This window comes from Nicotiana tomentosiformis, chromosome 1 (genome assembly GCF_000390325.3).
Source record: "Nicotiana tomentosiformis chromosome 1, ASM39032v3, whole genome shotgun sequence".
Taxonomy (NCBI): Eukaryota; Viridiplantae; Streptophyta; class Magnoliopsida; order Solanales; family Solanaceae; genus Nicotiana; species Nicotiana tomentosiformis.
In genome coordinates this window covers 60182591-60207380 of record NC_090812.1, presented here as the reverse complement: position 1 = coordinate 60207380, position 24790 = coordinate 60182591, and the positions used below count along the sequence as shown (strand labels likewise).

The window sequence follows — 24790 nt, the reverse complement described above, 5'->3', positions numbered from 1 at the left end:
CAAGTAAATATAGGTGCAACAATTAAATCTTTCAAAAAAATAATTCAAATACATAAAAATAGAGTTATAATCCACAAACAATCATCAATACACCAAATTTATCAAAACCCAAATGGACCTACTCCATAGGAAAATATAAATTCAATCCAAACCCAAATCTTGAGTGAGGAAGGAAGGATGAATCCTTATACTTGTGTTCTTCCCCAAGCCTCCTTGGCCTCCTTAAGTTGAAATCTGTTAAAAAGTTCAAAAATGATGTTTTCCCCGTGTATTTAACTATCCCAAAAATAAACGCAGAACGAAAATACCGTTTTTTAGCGGAAATGGAAAGATACTCAAGATTTTTGCTAGTGGCAATTTCCAGAATAATTTGCAAAACGTTAACTGGGCACAATATGCACTGCCGCGCCACCCCATGCGGTGGGGCAGTGTAAACTTCATATAGTAATTCATTTTTTCCATGTTTTGACATTCGAACTTGGTACTCGACTCCCGAACGCGATCTCGGCTAAATCTCTTGGGCTTCTACTCAAACTTCAAATCTCCAAATAGCTCAAATTTGCTCCGCAACATCTAAATAATTCGGAATCATTCCTACACGGCATAAAACACACAATAAGTGTAAAATACTACTAATTAAAGCTCAACATAAGTAAAGTGCAGTAAATTAGAGTGCTATAAGCTACTAAAATAAAGGATTATAGCCTATCATCAGTCAACAGCTTGTTCAAATACTTCACCATCAGGATCTTGTACCACAATGCTTCTTGGTAATGGCCTAGTGATGTCCATTTCCACTAACACCCCGGCATATGAAATCCTGTCAACACTAGATGTGCAGTCATCCGCATATAATGGAGTGCCCAAACTGCTACTAATTCTACTTAGTGATCTCTTACTCCAACAGTTCAATGGCAAATTTGGATACTGAACCCATATTGGAATAGTTTTCAAAACTTCTTCATGGAAATTAAATCTGGCAGGCCATGGTTTCAGTATAATAGGCCTGCTATTCATGGTATGTGGCTCAGAGTATAACACTTCATTTTTATCTTCTAAGCTATTAAAGAGAATAACAAAGTACCCCTCATTGTGATAGTAGATTCTTGGCTTATCTGTGAAGTTTCATTGAGCAACAATTAATCGTTCTAGTGCACAGATTGTGGGAGAAGCTCCAACTATATACATGATTATAGCCTTCCTCCATTTGTCATTTTCTACTTCAACCTCCTCCTTTTGAAGTTGTACCACTTTAACCCCGTCTTGAATTAGTGGCGCAATGTACTCTCCATCCCCTTCGCAGCAAATCAGTTCCCAGTAAAGAGAGTAGCCCATTTTCCCTCTTTTTCAACAGGTATGATCATAATCCCCTGCGCACCACTTGGTTCCTCTGTCGCCGACTTTTCAGCTCCTACCTCAGCCATCATTGACCATTCATTCCTTGCATTCTCTGTAGGCCTTGGGGTCTGCTCCCCAGTTCTTCCTACTGAGTTTGCATCGGAATTTTGCTTTCCTTCCACCCGAAACGGAGAGGTAAGGGTTTTTTCCATTGAAGACACATTCGAGATATGCTTTCCTTCCACCCTTATTGGAGAATTAAGGGTTTTTTCCATTGAAATCCCACCCGAATTTTGCTTGCTTTCCACCCTCATCGGAGACTTAAGGGTATTTTCCGTCGGATTAAGGGTCTTTTCCACTGGATTTGTGACTGTAATTTGCTTTCCTTCTACCCTAATCGGCGGAGTTATGGCAGTCACAAGCTTAGCTGGGGCAGTATTCATCAACACACTTACTGTAACACTAGGCCCTCCTTCGAGCCCTAGTTTGTCTTTCCCAACCAATCGACAATTGGCCTTATTCACCTTCACAGCTGAGATTTCGATCTTCTTATTGACTTGCTTAAACTTCTTGTTTTTTCGTGAATTGGATCAAATAAACAATCTTCAGTCATAATCTCGTCCTTCCAACTCAAGATCACTTGTCTAACAATCTTGATCATTAATATAGTCATACCAACTCAAGACCACTTTTCAAATAATCTTGTTACAATTCGATCGTAACATTTTCTTTTTTTTTTGTTTCATCATTCTTTATTTTTCTCAATTAAAAGACAAATAAAAACAGAGGAAAACTGACTTTCTTTATCATAGAAAGAAGAAGTTAGTCGACGTTTTAATTTAATTGGTTGCAAGAGCAACTATCTAATTTAGTGTTACATGTGTCGAGCAATTTAATCCATGCAGACGCGCATAAAATTTTAGCAATATAATAGTTTAAACATAAAGCTAATGTTGCCAGAAAACATTAAAAAATAAATTAAAATGGTGTAAAACCGTGTGAAGGGCGTGGGGGACTAATTTCTGTTATATTATATATGATGCAAGTCCATTAAATTGTGTGTGAAGTCATAGAGGACTCAATATTGACCGCGTGTCTTAGAAAACAAATCACTAATATTGGATGTTTGAAATGTGACAAAAGACGCAAAGAATCCTAAAAATCCAAGGGAATAGTAAAATATTTTCAGGTAACAAAAACATATGTGCAATTATAAAATTTACACCTATAATCCCCATTCTTAAATTAAAAAGATAAACACTGACATAAGAACTCCATCAATATGTGCCTTTTTTTCCCTTACTAAGCTTAGACATGTCTATTACTTTTAGTCTATACAATACTGTTTTTTTTCTTTTTTGATAATAAGATGCCATTTCGTTTGAAATTTTGAAAAAGTGTTTTTGCAGAAACAGTTTGCAAACCAAACCTTAAAAAAACTGATTCCTGCAAATTCTAAACTCGCAGGACAACTTCTGAAAACAAATGAAAAAAAAAAGATCGAAAAAAGTACTTTTAAATTTTGTGAATGTATTCAGTAGAAGAAGAATTTTTCAACGAAAAAAACTAACGCTAATGATATTTTCACAAAACTAACACGAAATCGTTTTGGTCCAACCGCAACCTAAGATGCAGGGCAGCTATTCATTTTCACACATGTTTGGACCTTACAAAGCGGACCAGTAACCACCAGCTGTCAATCACGAGACTGACAAGAGTTTGGGCTGCTCCGCCCAAACAACAGGCCCAGGCCCAGGCCCAGCTAAACAGCTTAACCTAATTTTTTTGAATATCAAAATTGGACCCACAAACAACGCCGCCTGCAACCAAAACAAACACCTAACTAATCTACCTCGCCGGCGGACATAAAATCCGACGAGTCCTTCACGTACCCTTGCCGCCGGCTAGCCGGATCTGATCTGATTTCGTGAGAAAACTGCCGGAACACAGATCTAATAAGCTTCATGCAAAGAGATTCCCCATCGGAAAAAAAACCCTCAGAAATTGGTTTTGGGAATTTGCAGAGAAAGAAGTAGCCGGAGATGCAGAAAAAACATTGGATCTGGAATTGTAAATTTGTACTACTAAATTTTTGTAATGATATTAGAAGGTTCTAGGGAAAAGAGATAGCCGTGGGGGTTGTGAGTAGGGGGTTGTGAGTAGGGGGTTGGTGGGGGATGCTTTATATATAAAGAATGTGACGCCACCTACACATTAGGCTTTTTAAACGTTCATGAGCACATTTACATTACAACATTAAAACAAAGCTTCCATTGTTTTGACAGGATCTTCCTGACACGTCAACACTTTTACACATGCCCTGTGCGCGTTTTGCTTCTCTTTCACGACTTCATCCCTTCCACGTCAGTCACCCACCCACCCCCCTTCCTAATTTTCCCTTTTGTGGTCCCCACCTCCTCAAAAACCCTAAATTCAGGACACATGCGACCCAAATTCACTTCAAACTCTAAACAAACCCGAACTACAACGCCACCCTCTCTTTCCCTTTTCCTATCATTCAATTTTAGAATTTCTAAAAATAAAAAAACCAGCTCTATTTAAACCCTTCCCAACTGAAACCTGATCTATCCGCCACGTGTCTAACACCTCCAATCTCACCCGTTCATGCCAGATTGTCACGGTCAGTTTTTCAGACAGCAAACAAATTAATTTTCACCGTTCGATCAGCAGTCTGGACATGATCCACGGTTTAAATACTGCCCGAACTCCGAACGGGTAGATCTCATCGCCTTTAAGAAGCGATGCCCTCCCCCTCTCATTCCTCGCTCAATCCCTTCAAACCCTTGCCTTCCAATTGGGTTCCAATATTTAAAAGATTTTTTTTCTCCTTTTTTTGTTAATCGTCGCCGGGAGGTGGTAATCGGAGATACTTTGTTTGATTCCGGCGGGCGCGTGGCCATCACGTCCCTTTCAATTTCATGATTTCAACACCACCTGATAACGATCAATTCCACCTGTGCCGGTGCAATTCATGGCATCCGCCGTCTTAGCAAGCCGGAATGAATCTAGCTGGGCTCAGTCTGGTGGTGCCGGCGGTGGATTCATGGGGAAAACCCCTTATTCTCATACACATCTGAACCCTAACTCTAACCCTAACCCTAAGAAAAAGCAGAAGCAATTTCATCACGCATCTAACGGTCGTCACAACGATGAATCGCCGGCCGTGACGCAAACCGCGTCAGATGATGCCTATTCGTTTAATCAACGGCCGATTGAATCAAGTACCAACGTTGACGGCCTCAATCTTGGAGGATATATGACCTACAACGTTGCCTCGTACAACAAAACCGAGCTCCATGAGCTACGGAGTCGGCTGGTGGCGGAGCTGGAACAGATCCGAAATCTCAAAGATCGAATCGAATCGGGTCAATTGAGCACCAGCAACCCCAGATCTCACGGCAAGTCCAAGAAGTTATCTGGAAATAAACGACCCACCCCTTCTGGATCTAGTAAAGATCGGAAAAAGCTCCTCAATGGAGTTGATAATAGAAATTTCGGCAATCCGGGTGGTGGTGGTGGTGTTAAGGGAATAATCGGAATGGAAAATATGATGAAGGAATGTAGGCAAGTTTTGGCAAAGCTGATGAAGCATAAAAGTGGGTGGATTTTCAATACCCCTGTAGATGCTAAAGCCATGGGTCTTCATGATTACCACCAGATTATTAAGCGACCCATGGATTTGGGGACGGTGAAATCCAATTTGATAAATAATTTTTACCCTACCCCTTTTGAATTCGCAGCTGATGTGAGGCTTACTTTCAATAATGCCCTTTTGTATAATCCTAAAACAGATCAAGTTCACGGGTTTGCCGAGCAACTCCTGGCACGTTTTGAGGACATGTTTAGACCAATTCAGGATAAATTGAATAAGCTTGATGGCGGAACCGGCAGGAGGGATTTTCATGCCATAGATGAGTTGCAGGGGAGTTCTTGGAATCACATTCCTACGCCGGAAAGAGTGAAGAAACCCAAGCTTACTCCGGCCCCACACATTTCAAAGAAGCAGGAGCGAATGATGCAGAATCATTCGAGTGCTTCAACACCCTCTTTGCCAGTGCAGCAGCCACCAGACAATCCACCAGTGGTGCTGCAGCAGTCCCCATTGTCAACTCCTTCCCCAGTGAGGGCACCACCAGCGGCAAAGCCTCAATCATCAGTTGCTGCTAAAGTGCCTCCTATGGGAAAGCAACCAAAGCCGAGAGCGAAGGATCCGAATAAAAGAGAGATGAGTATGGAGGAGAAGCATAAATTAGGTGTTGGGCTGCAAAGTTTACCGCAAGAGAAGATGCCGCAGTTGGTACAGATTATAAGGAAGAGGAATGAGCATTTAGCCCAAGATGGTGACGAGATTGAGCTTGACATTGAGGCCCTTGACACGGAGACTCTATGGGAGCTTGATCGGTTTGTGACCAATTGGAAGAAGATGGTGAGCAAAACTAAGAGGCAGGCATTGATTAACAATTTGGGACAACCACCATCCGCTAGTGCTGCAGCTTCTGCTGCTACAACAACATCCGTTGCAGAGGCTGATGGGGTAATAATGCAGTATTGCATTTTTGTTAATTCTTTTGATTTGATACATATGCTGTCCCTTGTTGCATTTATCAGATTGGTAATGGAATGGCTAATAAAATTTGTTGTTGTGTTTGTTGCAGCCTAGTACAAGCGAGAAAAATGACTCCTTCAAAAAGCCCAAAAAGGGGGGTGATACTGGAGATGAGGATGATGTAGAGATAGAGGATGATGAACCAGCTACTCACTTTCCTCCTGTGGAAATTGACAAGGATGAAGGTGGTGGTGGTGGGCAGGATCGTGATAATAATGCTAGTAGTAGCTCCAGTAGTTCCAGCAGCTCAAGCAGCGATTCCTCCTCTTCTAGTGGTAAATATATATAATATATATAAGCTACTCCAACTGCAAAAAATGATCTTTTTTTGTTGTTCTGGCTCTGAAATGAGTCCAGTGGAAGGCTTTGATTAATTGAACATAACTTTTTTGCGCAGATTCTGATTCAGGAAGTTCTTCAGGGAGTGACTCTGATGCTGATGATGCACACTCCTGAGATTTGTTGGTTCAAGCATTGGCTTTTTTTGTTTTTTGAGGTATAGAGTCAGTGCCTTGAATTGTCTCTTGATGTTTTGCACATTTCGGTGAGATGAGAAGTTTGGAAGAACCTTTGTGCAGAGCTGTAACCACATGGGGGCACTTACAGAGTTTGTCTGCTTGAGAGGAAGGGGAATTGTAGTATTTGGTGACATAAAAGTTATGGCGTAGGGATCACAATTTTAGGGATTTTAGGAATGGTCCCTCTGTTAATGAGAGAGAGATATGTAGATAGTTGAGACAACACCTTTTGTACAGCAGTTCGTTACACTAATACATTTGATTGTTTTCTTGAAAGAACATCACACATTTCTTCTATTGTTCAGTTCTATCAAAACTCCCTTTCCTTTTAGCACAAGCCTCAAAGTTTACAGTTAGCTCTCGAATTTATTGGGTGAACAACGTGTTGGTTGGTGGTGAACTTGTGGAGCCACGATGAGACTTGTAGAGAATATGAATTGAATTAATTGAGCAACATGGAGAAAAAAAGAATGATTCTTCACCATGTGCTATTTTTATTAAATTCTGGACTGCACGACCTTCAAATGGGGTAAACACGTATCAGCTCCCTATTCTCTATGGGCGAAAGCACCGCAGTTTGGTTGGCCTAAGATCAGAATTTGAACAAACAAGAGAACATTGATAAATTCGACTTTTGAGGTGAAGATGTGAGATCAGTAGGGATGCTGGAATGGTATGTTATTTAATGGTTGAAACTTGAAAGGAACTTATAGCTTAGCTGGCCTTCTTCCTTTTGTTTTTTGTTCCATTTATAGGTGTAGGTACCTCTCTCTCGACAATATACTTCAATGAAGTTAGCCAAATGCTGGTAGCAACTTCCTTAGTGAAGACGTAAACAATCTCCTTTCACGTGGAGGATCCCGAAATGGCAGCAATGACAGACTCGAGTCTGATTGCCCTGCTCCTTACCCATGTGAAGGCTATATATAATTAAATTTTCTGGAAAATAATAATACACAAACACACAACCATTAAGTTGTGGTTGATGTGGTATTTTGCACTAGTGCTTTATTAGGCATAATGTCACATGTGTTTGAGGCGAAGCCTTAATCCAAAGCCATTGGAGACAAGCTCAAGAAAATATTAATTAGAGTAATAGAAAATGGGTTAATTTTACAAATAAAGAAGTACAAACATTGATTCGACCTGCTAACCATAATAATTGTATGTCCGTTATAATGTTGTAAATCATCAAATTCATAGTTATGCGGTCAAAACAATTTAAGTTTTTATCATAAACTTGAAAAATTGTTAAAGAAAAAGCCTTACTGGTGAAGGTGGCATTCTTGCTCTTGGAGACATAAGAGATGGATATTTCAAGGCACAATGAGTCTATGTGACAAAATCACCATATCCTAGGTGTTAGTTCCTTCATAGCCGCCTTGAACTTGTGTTTAAAGACTTTGCTTTACCTAAGGCAAATTGTAACTTTTGTTTTTAGAATATTATAGTATAAATTATGCACGATGACTTAAAACTTCTAAATTCGCCTCATGCGCTCCCATCCCAAAACAACAAGAAATATGGTAGCCACTCTTGGACTCAGACTGCAATATTGGATGTAATTTACATTGGCCGGATTTCATACGTTATGAGTCGTTGGAGGTCAATGAGGTGACACCACCCAAAACAATATTCTCAATCGTTGAAAGAAAAGTGATGATACTAAATGAACAGGGAAAAGAAGCAGAATACATTTTTGATTCTTTATTTCTAGTACTTTAGTATGCTGTTGGACGGATAATTAGCCCAGTCGTTTGGTGTAACCAGCCTATGGTTGAAAATCCCCAGTGGCATTGAAAAAGTCCTACACCACTTTACCAACTGAAGTGAGATTGCAAGTCAAGCAATTCATTTGTTCTTTTCGTGATAGCGACTCAAATGATGGCCACTACTAAATCCTGCCTAACCTGTTAAAGACATGGGAAACTTCCTAGATCAATTCTTAATACAAACGAGTAATACGCCTCAATTAAGTTGAAGCAGCTATATGAATTTCATTGTCAATATCGTTCTATTTAAGTCCGTCTCAATCCAATAAAAGCAATTCTAAATATAAGAATTAAGAAGAAAAAATAGGGCACACACAGATCACACAATCCTAGATTTACTCAGGGTGTTAACAGTGACTCTCATCTACTTGATAATATGCCAGCAAGTTCAAAATTGCAAGTAATTCCAAATATAAACAATGACATGGAATTAGAGGTGTACATATGTCGAATTAGTTCGGTTTTGCAATTACCAAATCAATTGTGTCGGGTTATTAAATTTAAAGACCAAACCAAACCAATAAAACTCGGGTTTTTCAATCTCGTATTTTCGGGTTATTCGGGGGTTTTCAATTTTTTTCCCGGTAAAATCTTCGTAGCACAAAACATATAATGTGTGCTCAAAATATTTCTTTAATCATAGTAAGATACAACTATATAAAGTATTTTCCAAGAAAATAATACAAAAATATGAGATGTGTCATGGCATCATCCTAAAATATTCAACAATAAAGACAATAAAATTATGTAATATAAATATTGCTAATTAAAAAGCCATAATAAAAATAAACATAATCTAAAAGTACTAAGTCATGCTAAAATAAGTAGACTTATAAGGGAGTATTAATTACATGACTAAACACTAAAAAAAGAAAAAAAAATAGGTTATGCATTTTTATCTAAATCATTGCAAAAAAAAAAATTGATATTCAATATATTGTCGTTCCTAGTATTGAATTGAATGCCTTTTGTTAGCATTAATATTGACCAGTAGTCGTACCCACACGATGCGCAAAAATATTAATTAAATTAAATTGTGATCGGGCTTGTTTAAACATATTAGATCGTATTGCTTTAATAAATTTCAATTGCAGACTTATTTGACAGTATGATATACCCAATAATAAAATCTCTATTAAATTAAAGGGACTTATATAATCATTGAATAATATTTTTTCTATATTTTTCTTTATTCTATTATCCAATATTTAGTATTTTTACATTGTTAATAGAAATTTTTATTAGCATATTACTTTGTTTAATATTTTTGTCTGCTCGCTTTCTTTTTGTAATATAAGAGAATATATATATTTTATTAATCTTGAAATATTTTTTATTTTATATTTTATTCTGTTGTTGTCAATAATATTATCTGAATTTTAATGAACAAAATCTCTATTAAATTAAAGGGAGTTGTATAGTCATTGAATAATTTTTTTGTTATGTATTTTTCTTTATTATATTATCCGGTATTTAGTATTATTGCATTGTTAATAGAAACTTTTATTAGCATATTACTTTATTTAAATTTTTGTATGCTACTTTCTTTTTATAATATAATAGAAGATATATTATTTTTTATTTTATTCTATTATTCTAAATAATATTTTTTGAATAAATAAACATTTTATTTTTAAAAAGAAAAGAAAAAAATATTTTAAAAACAAAGAAATTTTGAATTGGCAGTTTTTTATTTTTTTGTAATTTTGTTTTTTATTTTAAAATAATTTAAAACTTCCAACTTGAAACTACTCTCCAATTTGAATGGACAATTTTTTTTTACTATAACAGATTAAATATTATCAGAACTACTATTACTATCTGTTTTAGAACAACACAACAAAAAAGGTGTGCCAAACACAATAAAAATCCACTGTAAACAAACCTAGGATACAATAAAGTTCAGCGACAATGGTCAGAAAAATCACCAGGAAACAAATGGGTAGGAATGTCGTATTAATACTCAACTCAATCTTCACAAGTCAAAATTTTCTGGTAGAAGAATCACACGTGGCAAGAACTTCCAACATAACGATTTATATCAGATACCTCGCCCTAAAACTCACCTTTTCAAAGCAGAAAACATGTTACCCTGTTGAGATTCACAATCTGTTGCAGTGTCTTAAGAAACGACGCCTCAGTTTAAGTTTTATAAATATCTGATTGACTTTGCCACAGAATTTTCCCACATCAGCTCGTCTTGATGCCTTGTCGGACATATTTTCGAACAACTTATTAATTAGGTGGCCTAACCCTCGGAGATGTATTTTCAGCTTTTTCTTTGATGAATCCTGGCTGTTTTCATCAGGGTTTGTGGAGACGATCGAATTTATTATCTCCATAACCAGATCTAGAGATTCAATTTGCTGAAATTGTCGCTTCGCCTTACCACATTCCTTCAAAAGGCATCCAAATAGGCGATGTCCAATCCATGGACTCCTTTTGAAAACTTCTTTTAGAAATTCAGACGTCAATTGAGACCTTTTACTAAAGTAATCCTTCAGAAATTTCTTGAATACACCAAAAACCTTCTGAAGTTTAGACTCTGGAAGATTTGTAGCATTAATTATCTTCAAAATCCAAAATATTGAATTCTGAGAAAGAGAATTGATCATTTTTGTATCTATTCAAGGCGACAGACTGCTTTTCCTTTGACAAGTTAGAGGCAGATTTCTTATACTTGAAACGCGTTGCTGCCAGCTTAAAGTTACTTTTCAAGAGTGACTCGAGCACTGAGAATTGGATGTCTTCACCTCTTGGATAGTCCTTTGCCTTGATAATTTTCTGTAGAATTCCCCAAATTCGCTGACCAAGCTGTTCCCTACCTTTTGTAGATTGTGAGTTTATAAATGCTTGAGATAGGTGTGAGAATATTGTTAATACTTGTGGCTTTCCTGTAAAATGGTACATTTAAAAAAAAACTACTCCTCGATCAATCAATAGATCAAATGAACAAGTGTTTTGAGTTTATTAACAGTAATAACAATAGAAAGATGAAAGGTAGCTGCAACACTTGATGAAAGACAAACCACAACCTCAGAACCACAAGATCAAAATGCTTGTGCTACTGTTTCTTTTACTTCACGATAGTCTTTTAATATAGGTGAAATCTTTCGTTTCAAGGAGAATGGCATAACAAATGAAGATATATCATGTAAAACTAAAATAGGATGGCTGAAAAATGAATGCTGTAGGAGTATTGTGCATTAGAAAGATACACGGAAGTGCTATTAGGTCTCTAAAGCTCAAACATAGAGACAGGATATGACGTTGAAATGTAGATTTTAGTATGGAAGTTAAGTCAAATAAAATTAAACAAGATGATAAAATGATCACACAACAAAAGGATCAAGTAGCAAGCATAGAGAATAAAACAAGAAGAAAAGTTGCCAGAGTTGGATTGCACCCAGATGCACCAATCCTTATGTGCAACAATATGATGATTGAATGTGATAGAAAAAGAGGTAGACATAAATCACATGAGGGAAGTTTCAAAAGAACACAATTTCTTATATCAAAGTGGACTTAATTAAGAGTAGAACACAAACGGAAGAAGCAAAGCAAAAGAACCATATAAGTGTCAGCTGTTTTTTATTGTTACATATACATTGGTCCAAAATTCATTAAAAGACCTTTTATTCTAATAAGAGACCTGCGTATGTCTCTATAGGTAAAGTCTGAGATTTTGAGAACATTTAGCTTTTATGACTCTTAATTTGCCTTGAAATACAAAGTATTTAAATATATGTCGAAATGGTGGGCTTAAATTGAGCTAAATGGTTATAAAAGATTAACATAGCCCCACATAAATTTGGGATTGAGGCCTAGTTTATGTTGAAAGAAACTGCACAATACTGTAATTTGTTCCATAATCCTTTATCCATGTTTCAGATACCAACCGGAGCAATAAAAAAAATTATGGCGCTACTTGGTCCCCCCCCCCCCCCCCCCTTTTTTTTTTAAATGGATTCGTTATTCATTTCGGAATCAGATGACGATTGAAATGCCGCTGATAACTCATGGAAAAATATCAACCTCCAAGAATCAAAAGATCATACCCGTTTCCATCATGATGATCATGCCAAAAAGCTAATCATGAAGTTAGGATATGAATTTAGATTATACATTAAGAGATAGATTTTGAAGTCAATCTTACACATCCTTAAGATAAATGTATTAGTATATCAAGAAAAGACTTGCCTGGATTTTCATTTAGGTAAATCTCCAGCAAAGAGAGGACACGATGCTTGAAGTGGACAAGCTGTGAATCAGCAGTTTCACAACCAGCATGGTTCGTCCTTTCCATTATACATTTAGCAAGATATGTGTCCATGCGGAACATTGCATCATCATCCATTCCCTCATCAAAATCATCATCAGAAGCCTCAAGAAGTCCTGCGCTTGCTGCCTCGATACCAACTAATGTCCCTGAGTCTGCCTGTCCGTCATTCCTCACAGTTTCATCCATCTCTGCTTCATCCGAATCCTCTGCTTCTTCAATGCCAAGAACATTGGCATCTTCGTCATCGTTCTCACTGTCTGTTTCTTGGCGTCTGGCTGGTTTGAGATTTTTCTTTATAACACGCAACATCCGAAGTAACCCATCATCCGTGACATCATGGAAAAAGCATTTGAAAACCTAATTTTTTATAAACAAAAGAACATTTGAAAACCTAAAAAGACAAACACCTTTAAGTAGGCAAAGAAGAACTAGAAATTAACCTGAGCAACAGCAGCTGTTGCAGAAATTCACACGAACTCTTAGGTACTAGTGTACATTCAACTGAAGAACTCTCTAACTAGAGATTTCCAACCATTCCATAATACAAAATACAAGCAAAGATATAAATAACACCTACATGCGCACTTTCCGAAAAATAAAACACAACAATCAACTTTCATGTATTCATATTATGCATCTGCTAAGCTCTTTGAATTGTAAGTATCGGTGATGGACAAAATAAGATAATTGAAGAACTATTAAGTTCTCTTCCACCTTTAAAAAGACAGACTGGAGGAGCATCAAAAATACATGAAAAAGAACATTTTCCATAATACACAGACAACTCCGCATCAAAGAGATCAACTACAGAATGTTCTAATGAGTTCCTATTTTTGATTGTGTCAAGTCAAGCTGAAAACAATATGAATAGTATCATTATAAGGTGCTTTGACCTAGTGAAGATCATATATTTTATCCATTTGACGAAAGACCAAAGCATTCAATTTGTTGGGACAAACCAAAAAAGGAAACTCCGTCAAAACAATAAGGAGTACACCATCGACAGAAACACAATACAACAGGTGCATCCAGAAAAGGAATATAAAGAAGCAATGTATTCACTACTTTTTTCCTCATGAGATAATAAGGTTCATTTGAAAGAAACCCTATGCACAAGTATAGATAACAGGATGAATGGAGTTACACATTCAGTAAGATTTTCTCTTCGGTGTGAGCAGCTTGTATTGGTGCTAAAGGTGAACTTTGTGCTTTTAGTTTGTGTATTACATGGAGTTGAAGCTTCCAATCACATTTCAATAATTAGTAAGGACAACAGAAAAGGAAAGATATCTGTCTTGACAGCTAAATAGACCCAATCTTCCAACATGAGTAAATATCTAGTATCGATCATCCATTTTGTTTCTCAAGAAGAATATTGTACTAGTCAAGTCCACACCTCCCAGCCCCATTTGAGAATAAGAAATAGAAATTCTTACACACATAATGCAAGGATCAGTATCCTTGAGAACAGCAATGATTGCTATTGGAGCTAATGTCAAATACAATACGAAAACATACATTAGCTGTCACTAATTCATAGTGGTTTAGTCTTTACCAAAATTTGCTAAAAAAAGCTACTGATTATATATAACAAGCACCACTAATTAGCACTCAGCTTTAAAGATAGATATAAACTTATATTTAAGGCTAGTAACAGTTTCCTTTTTGCCTTCAAAAATTCTATTGGCTCTTCCTATCCACAGAGTCCACCAACACAGCTTGACCTATAGCTCTATCAACAAATAACTTTTGAATTGTGCTTGAGTTGAGTATGAAAACATAAAAAGAACCCGTTATACTAAGGTCTGACAGTAGCGTATACCCCTCCATCCCGAAAACATACAGCTACTTTCCTTTCAGGCCGACCAGGAATAACTCAACATATTTCATAACTAGAAAGTTTTGTTTATAACAGTTGTGTCCGGGCTAATTTCATGCACCTCGATATTCCATCGAGTATTTGCTCCTCTCACCAGCAAATGATCATTAAATAGAAAGTTTTATATTCTCCATGAATCAAACTAATATAGGAGAAATAGTGTATAAAATTAAGATATGATGGTTGAACTGGAGAAGTGCTATCGAAGTGTTATGCAACAGGATGATACATACCAAAGTGAAGATCGAAAAAAGTGTATAAGACCAAATGGGAGAGGGATGGTGGGCCTCTATGGTCCAATATATCCACAAGATCAGAAATGCAAATGTTAAGATGAATGCCCAGTCATACAAGAGTAGACAAGATTAGAAATGATCACATTCAGAAAAAGGTACAAGTAGTACACAAGATAGATAAAATGAGAGACTGGTCACTTGAGAAGATCTAGTCATGTCTTATGCCGACCACAAGATGCACCAGGTATGAGACCATGGTTATTAAAGGTGTTAAAAAGGACGAGGTAGAACTAAAATCACATGGAAGGAAGTTGTCTTGAAATACCAACAATCTCTAGAATCGATACGGACTTAGCAAAAAATAGCTTACAATGATACCTATTAGATGGAATAAAAGTTTGGTCATATTGAACGCCATTGCTTTAGGTCCACTCTTCACTAAAAACTTCTAGTTTTGTTAGAGATTTGTACGCCAATAGAAAATATAGAGAACTTTTGGTAACAGAAAAAGATTGAAACAGGTTTAAATGGAGCAACACGAATATTGAAAATTCATATTGCCGACACCTATCAGCTTGAGATTGAGAAATTAGGTGATGTTGTAACTCAGTGTTATACGCTAAAACATCCATATAAGTAAAAATTCCACTTAACTCTGTTTAAGTTTCTTCTCTTATCAAAGTCGGTAAGGTTTTTCAGGATAACTTGACATCATAATGCAGGAGGTGTAACAATGCATAAGAAATATTGGAAAGCACTTCCTCAGGCCAGGGCTTTGGGGGATAATAGATCAGCGGAGGCACTGACAGGATATTATCCTTGCTTTTCAGTAATTTACCTTCTCAATAGCAGTCCGCATCGCAGCTGATGACTGTGGCAGCAACGAAAGCATGGTGTCCACTAGGACATCCATCAATTCAGGTGTGCCATCTCTATCTACTTCATCTTCTCCAGAGGAAGCAAGATCAGAAGATCGAAAAGCCTTTGAACAGCAAATAACCAATTCCGAGGCGGCTTCAGAAAATTCTTCAGGCCGAAGTAGAACTTGAAGCAACAATTGCATCAGAAGATACCTCATGGAATGAAACTTATTTGCGTCAATACTTGGGACCAAGTTTCTGTCCTGCGGTCATTTGAAAAAGAATAAAAAGGATTAACAATCTAACTTTGTCACAGAAGAAATTAAGAAGTTTTCACTTTCCTGAACACGGTGAATAGTAATTAATGTAATATAAAGAGAATACAAGTCACTGATGGTAATAACTAATATAAGATGAGTAATAACAGGATATGGATCTTTGAATTAACAGCTTACTCAGACTCCTCACACAAAAGCAGGTCTACATTCTTATCAAACATAAAAAAGATTTAAATGCCTAAAGCAAGGGACATTGGTTTCACAAAGGCACAAAAAGCTTTGATTAGTGCTGCCGACCAGGATGCTACAAAAAGAAGAAAAAAAAAATATCACCTGTCTTGAGAGCTGAGACTCCATATCCTGCAATTTTTTGAACGTCATCCTCAGCGTTCAAGGACTGAACAGTGAAACAGAAGGAATGTTTCGCAATGTGGTAAGAAATCGCATGAAATAAGCTCCAAGATCATTAGCTGCAGAACCACTTGCCACAACATGAGGTCCTTCGCCTTTTTGAGCATGTGATAGAAGTAATTGTAGCTGCTCAATGCACATCCTACAAAGAGCACTTGAAATGGAAGACTTTGGCCACCTAAACTTCTCCTCCAATTCAAAAGATGTCACCTCACTTCCAAGAGTTGAAGAGAATAAACCCTGAACAGTCAGAAATTTTAGAATTTCTCTATGCACTCTGAACCTTGCATTTGCATCCAGAGGTAGATGCTTCCAGCTATTGGAAAGTGACTTTAAAACCCAGCCTTTAGAAAAATCTGAGGTTCCTAGCGCTCTAAAAGAATCTTTATATTCTGCGGAACCAATTTTTGAGTTGTCATCTATTGTTTGACTCTGATATAAAGGCTCCTCTGAAGCATGACCTTTATCCAGGAACGTGTCAACCAAGTTCTGTATGAGAAGCACGCATCCAGACTCAGTTTTAAACTCAGCCATCAACTCTTTTACTGTTTTTGTCCTGGTGATGCAATCAAATTTCCCGTTACTATGTTTCTGTACAGCCATAATAACTGCTACTCTTCTAACATCATCATGCTTGACCCACTCGCATAATTCTCTCATAAAATATTGACAGGCTTTGAATAGATTAGAGTCTTTTCTGGAAAGTACATCCATTAAGCAACGTACAACTTTGTAAGAGAGGACGTTGCAGATGCAGGAAACTGGCAGTTTTGGAAGGAGAAGCAGCAGCACATTGAGTGCCAAGTTCTTACAATCATGAGATGATGAAAGAATTAGTGATCCTTCAATGATAACTTCACAGAAGTTTTTAAGATTCTTCTGAATATCTTCTTCTGCTGAGCTACCATTGCGGGTTTTTTTGTGCTTTTTCATGAAACTTAAAGCTACCGAGGGATCAAACCCTTTCACAACATTTTCAGGTAAGAGAATATTTACCAAGGAATACGATACACTATGAGTTCGTGGATGGCAGAAATTGGACTCCTGCAGATCCATAAAGTCCACAGATCAAAATATGAACAAAGCTTTTCAATGAAGGGAAATGAAGAAGTTTAGTAGCACCTTCAAGCATTTGGAAAGCAGGGACAGATGTTCAACAGTGAAAAGCCTGCTGGGGCTACAAGGAAAAGGCAGAAGCTTGCCAAACTCTTTGCCATCGACACCAGCTTTCTCACGTATAGCAAGGGCAAGAGTAAAGCATCAGGATTTCCAACTTCTGGTGCACCTTCAAACCACTCTTTAAGTCCAGGAGCTTCAAGTATATGATTCGGCAAAGCTTCAACAGGCAACTGACATGACAAAATAGGTATGTTGATACAGCTAGATAGAATACAGCTTAAGGAAAGAACCAAAGTAGATAAAGAAGGATAAGATGGTAAAACACAAATACACTAAATTCAAATAGTTAAACCAGCAACATGACAAAGCACATTTAATTTTAGAGTAATAGGAAGAGGTGAAATTTTTTTGGACACGTAAAAGAACCTTTAGTTGCACGACAGCACTAAGAAGGTACTGGAACAGCCGGAACAGGTGATATTTAGTAGCCAAGTAAAAAAGATCCTAAAATATCCATCAGGAAGATATATAAGCTCATACGAGTTTGCAATGGCGAAAGAAAATCCAATCGGTGAAGCTATTTCAAGTAATAACTAAAGTGTACATGCTTAGCATAAATTTGCAATTCACAGGCTCGTAAACGTTATTGACCTTGTCGACCAACTCCAAAATAATTGAGACAGCAGGCTCTTGAAAGTAACGCTTTTCTGTTGCCAGCGAGACAAGAGAACCAATAAATTCTTTAATATAAGGAGTGTTTTTATCAGCAATCCACTCTAAAGTTAATCTCCCTGATCTTGCAATAGCTCCATAAGCAAACAAGGGTCCAAAGTCGTCCTACAAAAACCACTTAAAACTGTCAAGCCAGCACATAAGAGAACTGATAAGTTCACAAACAAAGGTAATCTTTCCTACCTCCTTCATGGAAGAAGAGATAATTAGTTTCAACAGTGCATCCAGTTTTATGCATGGAACTGCACCAACCAATACTGTCATGCCTAATGCAAATCCTTGCCTTGCACACTGCACATATAAGAAACAGATAAGATTTTGTACGGGCACGTTGAACTTATTAAGACAATCATGGCACATAGAACTATGAGTGGAGTAGATATCTTTTCACTAAACCTTCAGTATTTCACTTAACCTTTAAATTCAAAACGGTGCAGCATATAGCTATTAAAAATTTTCAAAGACACGAGCTATGAGTATCTACCTGCCAGGCGCCAGCATGATCATAAAGTAACCTTTTGGGGTTTTACTATAAAATAAAATTTGTAAAGGTAAAGACAGGAGAGCGTAGTCTAAGTGTCTTATTGTACGACACAAGTTTCCAGAATGAATTTGCTTTTGTCACCCCTAAAGATATTAGTCTCCAAAAGAATTTCAATTATAAAATGAAGATGGAAAGGCATATAGCCCCTATTTAAGCTGGCAAATTAAATAGTAACAATAATTAGGCACTTATTATTTTCAACAAAACTACAGAACAATTATACTACAAATTAGACAAACACACCTCTCTTGATGAAGAAACGCCACGAATGAGCCTCCGAACTGCATATCTCAAAGAAGGGGCACAGTTATTCAACCCATCATCCTTTTCAGCTTCCAATTTGAGCTGACCATCAAGGCATCAACCACTTCCTTGTTCTCCAGATTATCATAAGCTTTCTGAATTTCAAGCAACTTAACAACTAAAGCCTGAGCAGCTGCTTCTCTAATAGACACCTCAGCAGCTGCAAGATCTGTAAATAGACGAATGTCGAGCTCAGGCAACCCACTAGTAGTAGTAGGAGAAATCTGTTAGTCCCGCCAATATTGCTGTATTTGTAAATAATAATTCTGCAAAATATAAATTATCGTAATGAAACAGTAATTAATTCGAGCCCATCGAATTCACAGTATTTCCTTAAGGAATTTAATCCCCTCCTAGTACCCAAGGTAATGGATTATTTCCTCCCAGGATAGAACGAATCACACACTGGTGTAGCGGTACTTCAAACCCCAGTGTTTCAGCGAACACAAAGTTCGGTAGCAAATCACACTTACAATTGCTTTGTTTGAAGTTAAAACAATGCAGAACGAAGGAGTAGAAACTCAGAAAATCGTATGGAAATGCTGAGAGGAAGGAGTGCAATGTATAGCCAAAGTTGAGCGTTTTCAGTTTTGGTGTATTTCGTTTTTTGTTCTTGTGTGGTGTCTTTCTTCAACAGCTGCTGCACATATATATAGCAGCCAGCTTTGAAGATGAACGACCCTTCATCCTCCATGGTGGAGCATGCACTAGCTTGTTTGTGGAGCAAGCACTTGGCCATGGTGGGAAGAGCATTAGGCGGTTGCTATTGCAGCTGGTGGTCAATACATGGATTGGAAAATATCCGTTACAAATGCGGATAATCTTACGTTAATATTTACTATTAACAAATAAATTTGGTCCAAAAAATTAATCAATCAATCGATCATTTGACCAAATCCAAATCCGTAGCCGTAGCCGAAGCCGAAACCGAAGCCGTAGCCGTAGCCGTAGCCGAAGTCGAGCCGAGCGACGACGGCGCGAGGCTTGCTTTCTTCTTAACTCTTTAAGAGCTACAAGAAGAGTAATTATATATATACCCACCAAAAATCTTTTCCTCTTCCAATATGGGACAATGTCTCATTGTCAAGAGGGGGAAACTTAAAATTTTACTCAAAATTTTTATTTTACCTCCATTTCCCATTCATCCTCATTTTAAGACTATTTCATCTTAAAAATAAAACCTCAACAATCCCCCACATGAATGGGGAATGGCTATATCACGGAAGTATACATGTAAAAACTGTGTGATTTGCAAGCAAGGATTAATCGCATCTGGATAAGTAGGTTTCCCTTTGAACTTTCCGTAGTGAACGTATGTCGGATATACTCGGTCAATCGGTAGATTTGATATCTTTGAACCGTCGATCTTTGGTGTATACCTAGACAACCATAAGTCACACAACCGACCCTTAACCGTCTTTGGCTCTCATTGTTGTGTTCGTTTCAGCCATGAACATCGCCTGGTTTCATAAGTGCGTAGAGAACTGGCCTTACAAAGTTCTCCTTGAAGCGACTAACACTTCACACTTACATAGGTGATTCCTAAACGTGTCATCCTGTAGATACACTATTTGATATACCCTGTATCAAATTTAGAAATCATTAAAAAGCCTTAATGCTTTATCCTTGGTACTGAACATTGTCTCATCACGAGAACGGACTAAAATTTTATTTGACAATGTTGAACCGTCATTAATGACTTTGTTTGATCTCCTTGAACCTAGATCTTGGGATCTCCAGTCTTCTAGGTAGAGTTACCGCCACAATGACTTGTTCTCGGCCATAGCCCCATTCCCCTTAATGATTTCTCAACTACCTCTCTAGTTAGGCCTTTTGTAAGTGGATCCGACACATTATCACTTGACTTTACATAGTCAATCGTGATAATTCCTCTAGAGAGTAATTGCCTAACGGTTTTATGTCTTCGTCGTATATGACGAGATTTACCGTTATACATAACGCTCCCAGCCCTTCCAATTGCCGCTTGACTATCACAATGTATGCATATTGGTGCCAACGGTTTGGGCCAAAATGGAATGTCTTCCAAGAAATTCCGGAGCCATTCAGCTTCTTCACCGGCTTTATCTAAGGCTATGAATTCAGCCTCCATTGTAGAGCGGGCAATACATGTTTGTTTGGACGACTTCCAAGATACCGCTCCTCCACCAATAGTGAATATATATCCACTCGTGGACTTAGAATCAGTTGAACCGGTGATCCAATTTGCATCACAGTATCCCTCAATCACCGCAGGGAATTTACTGTAGTGCAAGTCAAAGTTCTGGGTATGTTCTAAATATCCCAAAACTCGTTTCATTGCCATCCAATGAGATTGGCCTGGATTGCTCGTATATCGACTCAGTTTACTTATAGCACAAGCTATATCTGGTCGTGTACAATTCATGATATACATTAAGCATCCCAACACACGAGCATAATCCAATTGTGATATGCTTTGGCCTTTATTCTTTGCTAATGCAAGATTCACGTCAATTGGAGTCTTTGCAACTTTAAAGCCCAAGTGCTTGAATTTTTCAAGTACTGTCTTAATATAATGAGATTGTGACAATGCCAGACCTTGAGGAGTCTTATGGATCTTAATTCCCAGAATTAAATCAGCAACTCCCAAGTCTTTCATATCAAACTTGCTATTGAGCATACGCTTAGTAGCATTTATGTTGGCAATGTCATTACTCATTATCAGCATATCATCCACATATAGGCAAACAATGACTATGTGATTTGGAACATTTTTAATGTACACACATTTATCACATTCATTTATCTTAAAACTATTTGACAACATTGTTTGGTCAAATTTCGCATGCCATTGTTTGGGTGCTTGTTTTAGTCCGTAAATAGACTTAACAAGTCTACATACTTTCTTTTCTTTACCTGGAACTACAAACCCTTCAGGTTGTTTCATGTAAATTTCTTCCTCCAACTCTCCATTTAAGAAGGCCGTCTTAACATCCATTTGATGAATTTCAAGACCATACACTGCAGCTAATGCTACTAACATCCGTATGGACGTAATTCTTGTAACTGGAGAATATGTATCAAAGTAGTCTAGACCTTCTCGTTGTCTATACCCTTTGACTACGAGTCTTGCCTTGAATTTATCAATAGTGCCATCATATTTGATTTTTCTCTTAAAAATCCATTTAGAACCCAAAGGTTTATTTCCAGGAGGAAGATCAACCAATTCCCATGTATGGTTGTTTAATATGGATTCTATTTCACTATTGACTGCCTCTTTCCAAAACAATGATTCCGAAGAAGTCATAGCTTCTTTAAATATTTGAGGCTCATTCTCCAATAAGAAAGTCACAAAATCTGGTCCAAATGAAGTAGACGTTCTTTGACGTTTACTACGTCTTGGATCCTCCTGATTACATGTACTTTCTTTTGTTTCTTCCCAAGGTCGTTTAGATCCTTCACCAAACGACTCACATTCCTTTTTATATGGATATATATTTTCAAAGAACTCAGCATTATCTGATTCTATAACCGTATTATTATGAATGTCGGGATTTTCTGATTTATGAACCAGAAATCGATATGCTTTACTATTTGTCGCATATCCTATGAAAACACAATCAACGGTTTTCGGTCCTATCTTTACCCTTTTGGGTTTAGGAACTTGCACTTTTGCTAAACACCCCCACACTTTAAAATAATTCAAGTTGGGCTTCCTTCCTTTCCATTTTTCATATGGAATGGATTGTGTTTTGCTATGGGGCACTCGATTTAATATTCGATTAGCCGTAAGAATGGCTTCCCCCACAAGTTCTGTGGCAAACCAGAACTTATCAACAACGCATTCATCATCTCCTTTAATGTGCGATTCTTTCTTTCCGCAATCCCATTAGATTGGGGCGTGTAAGGGGCTGTTGTTTGATGAATAATTCCATATTCTAAACATATTTCTTCAAAAGGAGATTCATATTCACCACCCCTATCACTTCTTATCATTTTTACTTTCTTGTTAAGTTGCGTTTCAACTTCATTTTTGTATTGCCTGAATGCGTCTATTGCTTCATCTTTACTATTCAGTAAGTAAACATAGCAATATCGAGTACCATCGTCAATAAAAATTATGAAATACTTCTTTCCACCGCGAGATGGTATTGACTTCATGTCACAAATATTTGTGTGAATTAAGTCTAAAGGATTTGAATTCCTTTCAACTGACTTATAAGGATGTTTAACATACTTAGATTCCACACATGTTTGACATTTTGATTTTTCGCATTCAAACTTAGGCAGTACTTCCAAGTTAATCATTTTTCGCAAGGTTTTATAATTGCCATGACCCAAACGTACATGCCATAAATCATTTGACTCAAGTAAGTAAGAAGAAGCTGAAATATTATTATTGTTTTCCACAACCATTACATTCAGATTGAAAAGGCCCTCGGTGAGGTAACCTTTTCCTACAAATATTTTATTCTTACTTATGACAACCTTGTCGGACACAAAAACGCACTTAAAACCGTGCTTAACAAGAAGTCCAGTAGAGACTAAATTCTTTCTCATTTCGGGAACATGAAGGACATTGTTCAAATTCATGACCTTGCCAGAAGTCATTTTCAGAAATATCTTCCCATATCCTTCAACTTTTGCTATTGAAGCATTTCCCATATAAACTGTCTCTCCGGGTCCAGCAGGAGCATAAGTAGCAAAAGCTTCTCTAACTGCACAAACATGGCGAGTGGCTCCTGAATCAAACCACCACAGTTTAGGATTTTCCACCAAGTTACATTCAGAAAGCATGGCACACAAGTTATCAACATCATCATGGTTTACTACCATGTTTGCTTGACCCCTTTTCTTGTCTTTCTTCGGAGCACGACACTCCGTAGATTTGTGTCCGTTTTTCCCACAGTTGTAGCGGTTTCCACTTAACCGCTTCTTGCTTGGGTTGTATTTCGGACCAGAAGCCTTCTTCCTCTTTTTGTTATCTTCAACAATATTTGCTCCCATTATTGTTGAATTTCCACGGCCTCTCCTTTCAGCAGCTTTATTGGCCTCTTTGATTCTCAACCGAACAATGAGATCTTCAAGGGACATTTCCTTTCGTTTGTGTTTCAAATAATTTTTGAAGTCCTTCCACAACGGAGGTAACTTCTCAATCATTGCTGCTACTTGGAATGCTTCATTGATGACAAGACCTTCAGCAAGTAGATCATGAATAATCACTTGTAATTCCTGGACTTGGGTAATAACAGACTTGCTATCTACCATTTTGTAGTCCAAAAGTTTTGCGGCAACGAATTTCTTCATCCCGGCATCTTCAGTTTTATATTTCTTTTCAAACGCATTCCACAATTCTTTTGACGTCTCCACGCCACTGTATACATTATACAGATTATCATCCAGTCCGCTAAGAATATAATTTTTGCATAAAAAATCAGAATGCTTCCACGCTTCAAGCACGATAAAGCGTTCATTCTCTGGAGTTTTATCTGGCAGATCAGGAACATCTTCCTTGATGAACTTCTGTAGACATAACGTAGTTAAGTAGAAGAACATCTTCTGCTGCCAGCGCTTGAAATCAATCCCGGAAAATTTTCCGGGTTTTTCTGCCGGTGCCAACGCCGGTGTTCGGCTTGTCGATGCGTTGGCAGTCACCATCGGAATAGCTTGGTTTTCGCTTTCAGTCGTCATTTTTTCTGTAAAAGAATGACACAAACAAACGTTTAATACACGTTTTCAAACTGGAGTAAAAATCACGTAGATTTTAATCTCCAACAAAACGCCACGAAGGCTTTACTCTCCAAAACGGGATTACACAAAACCACAAAGGTTTTAGTTTGCAGAATAATAAGAATAACACAAATACAGAAATAAATATTAAATTCCTTAAGATTGTTAGTCCCGCCAATATT

The 24790-nt window shown here is 37.4% G+C and overlaps 1 protein-coding gene, 1 long non-coding RNA gene and 1 pseudogene across 2 annotated transcripts; 1 reads left to right on the top strand and 2 right to left on the bottom strand.

Annotated features, from left to right (window-relative positions):
* Positions 1–10: 10 nt before the first annotated feature.
* On the bottom strand, positions 11–3978 carry LOC108944821 (uncharacterized). The gene is made up of 2 exons (XR_011410741.1): positions 741–3978; positions 11–594 (listed from the first exon to the last, which is right to left on the bottom strand). It is a non-coding gene; the product is annotated as an uncharacterized lncRNA (long non-coding RNA).
* Positions 3979–4126: 148 nt separating this feature from the next.
* LOC104094443 (transcription factor GTE7-like) lies at positions 4127–6762 on the top strand. The gene is made up of 3 exons (XM_009600377.4): positions 4127–5893; positions 6015–6240; positions 6363–6762. Exons 1-3 carry the CDS (start codon positions 4331–4333, stop codon positions 6419–6421), a joined length of 1848 nt encoding a protein of 615 aa, XP_009598672.1. The 5' UTR covers positions 4127–4330; the 3' UTR covers positions 6422–6762.
* A 3292-nt stretch (positions 6763–10054) lies between these two features.
* Positions 10055–23972, bottom strand: LOC104094444 (rDNA transcriptional regulator pol5-like; annotated as a pseudogene).
* Positions 23973–24790: the final 818 nt, after the last annotated feature.

Bases quoted from the DNA above. Each gene is read 5' to 3' on its own strand.
- LOC104094443 (XM_009600377.4), top strand. From the start codon at position 4,331: ATGGCATCCGCCGTCTTAGCAAGCCGGAATGAATCTAGCTGGGCTCAG. The intron at 5,894-6,014 runs GTAATAATGCAG...TGTTTGTTGCAG, and splicing joins CCGTTGCAGAGGCTGATGGG to CCTAGTACAAGCGAGAAAAA. The intron at 6,241-6,362 runs GTAAATATATAT...TTTTTTGCGCAG, and splicing joins CGATTCCTCCTCTTCTAGTG to ATTCTGATTCAGGAAGTTCT.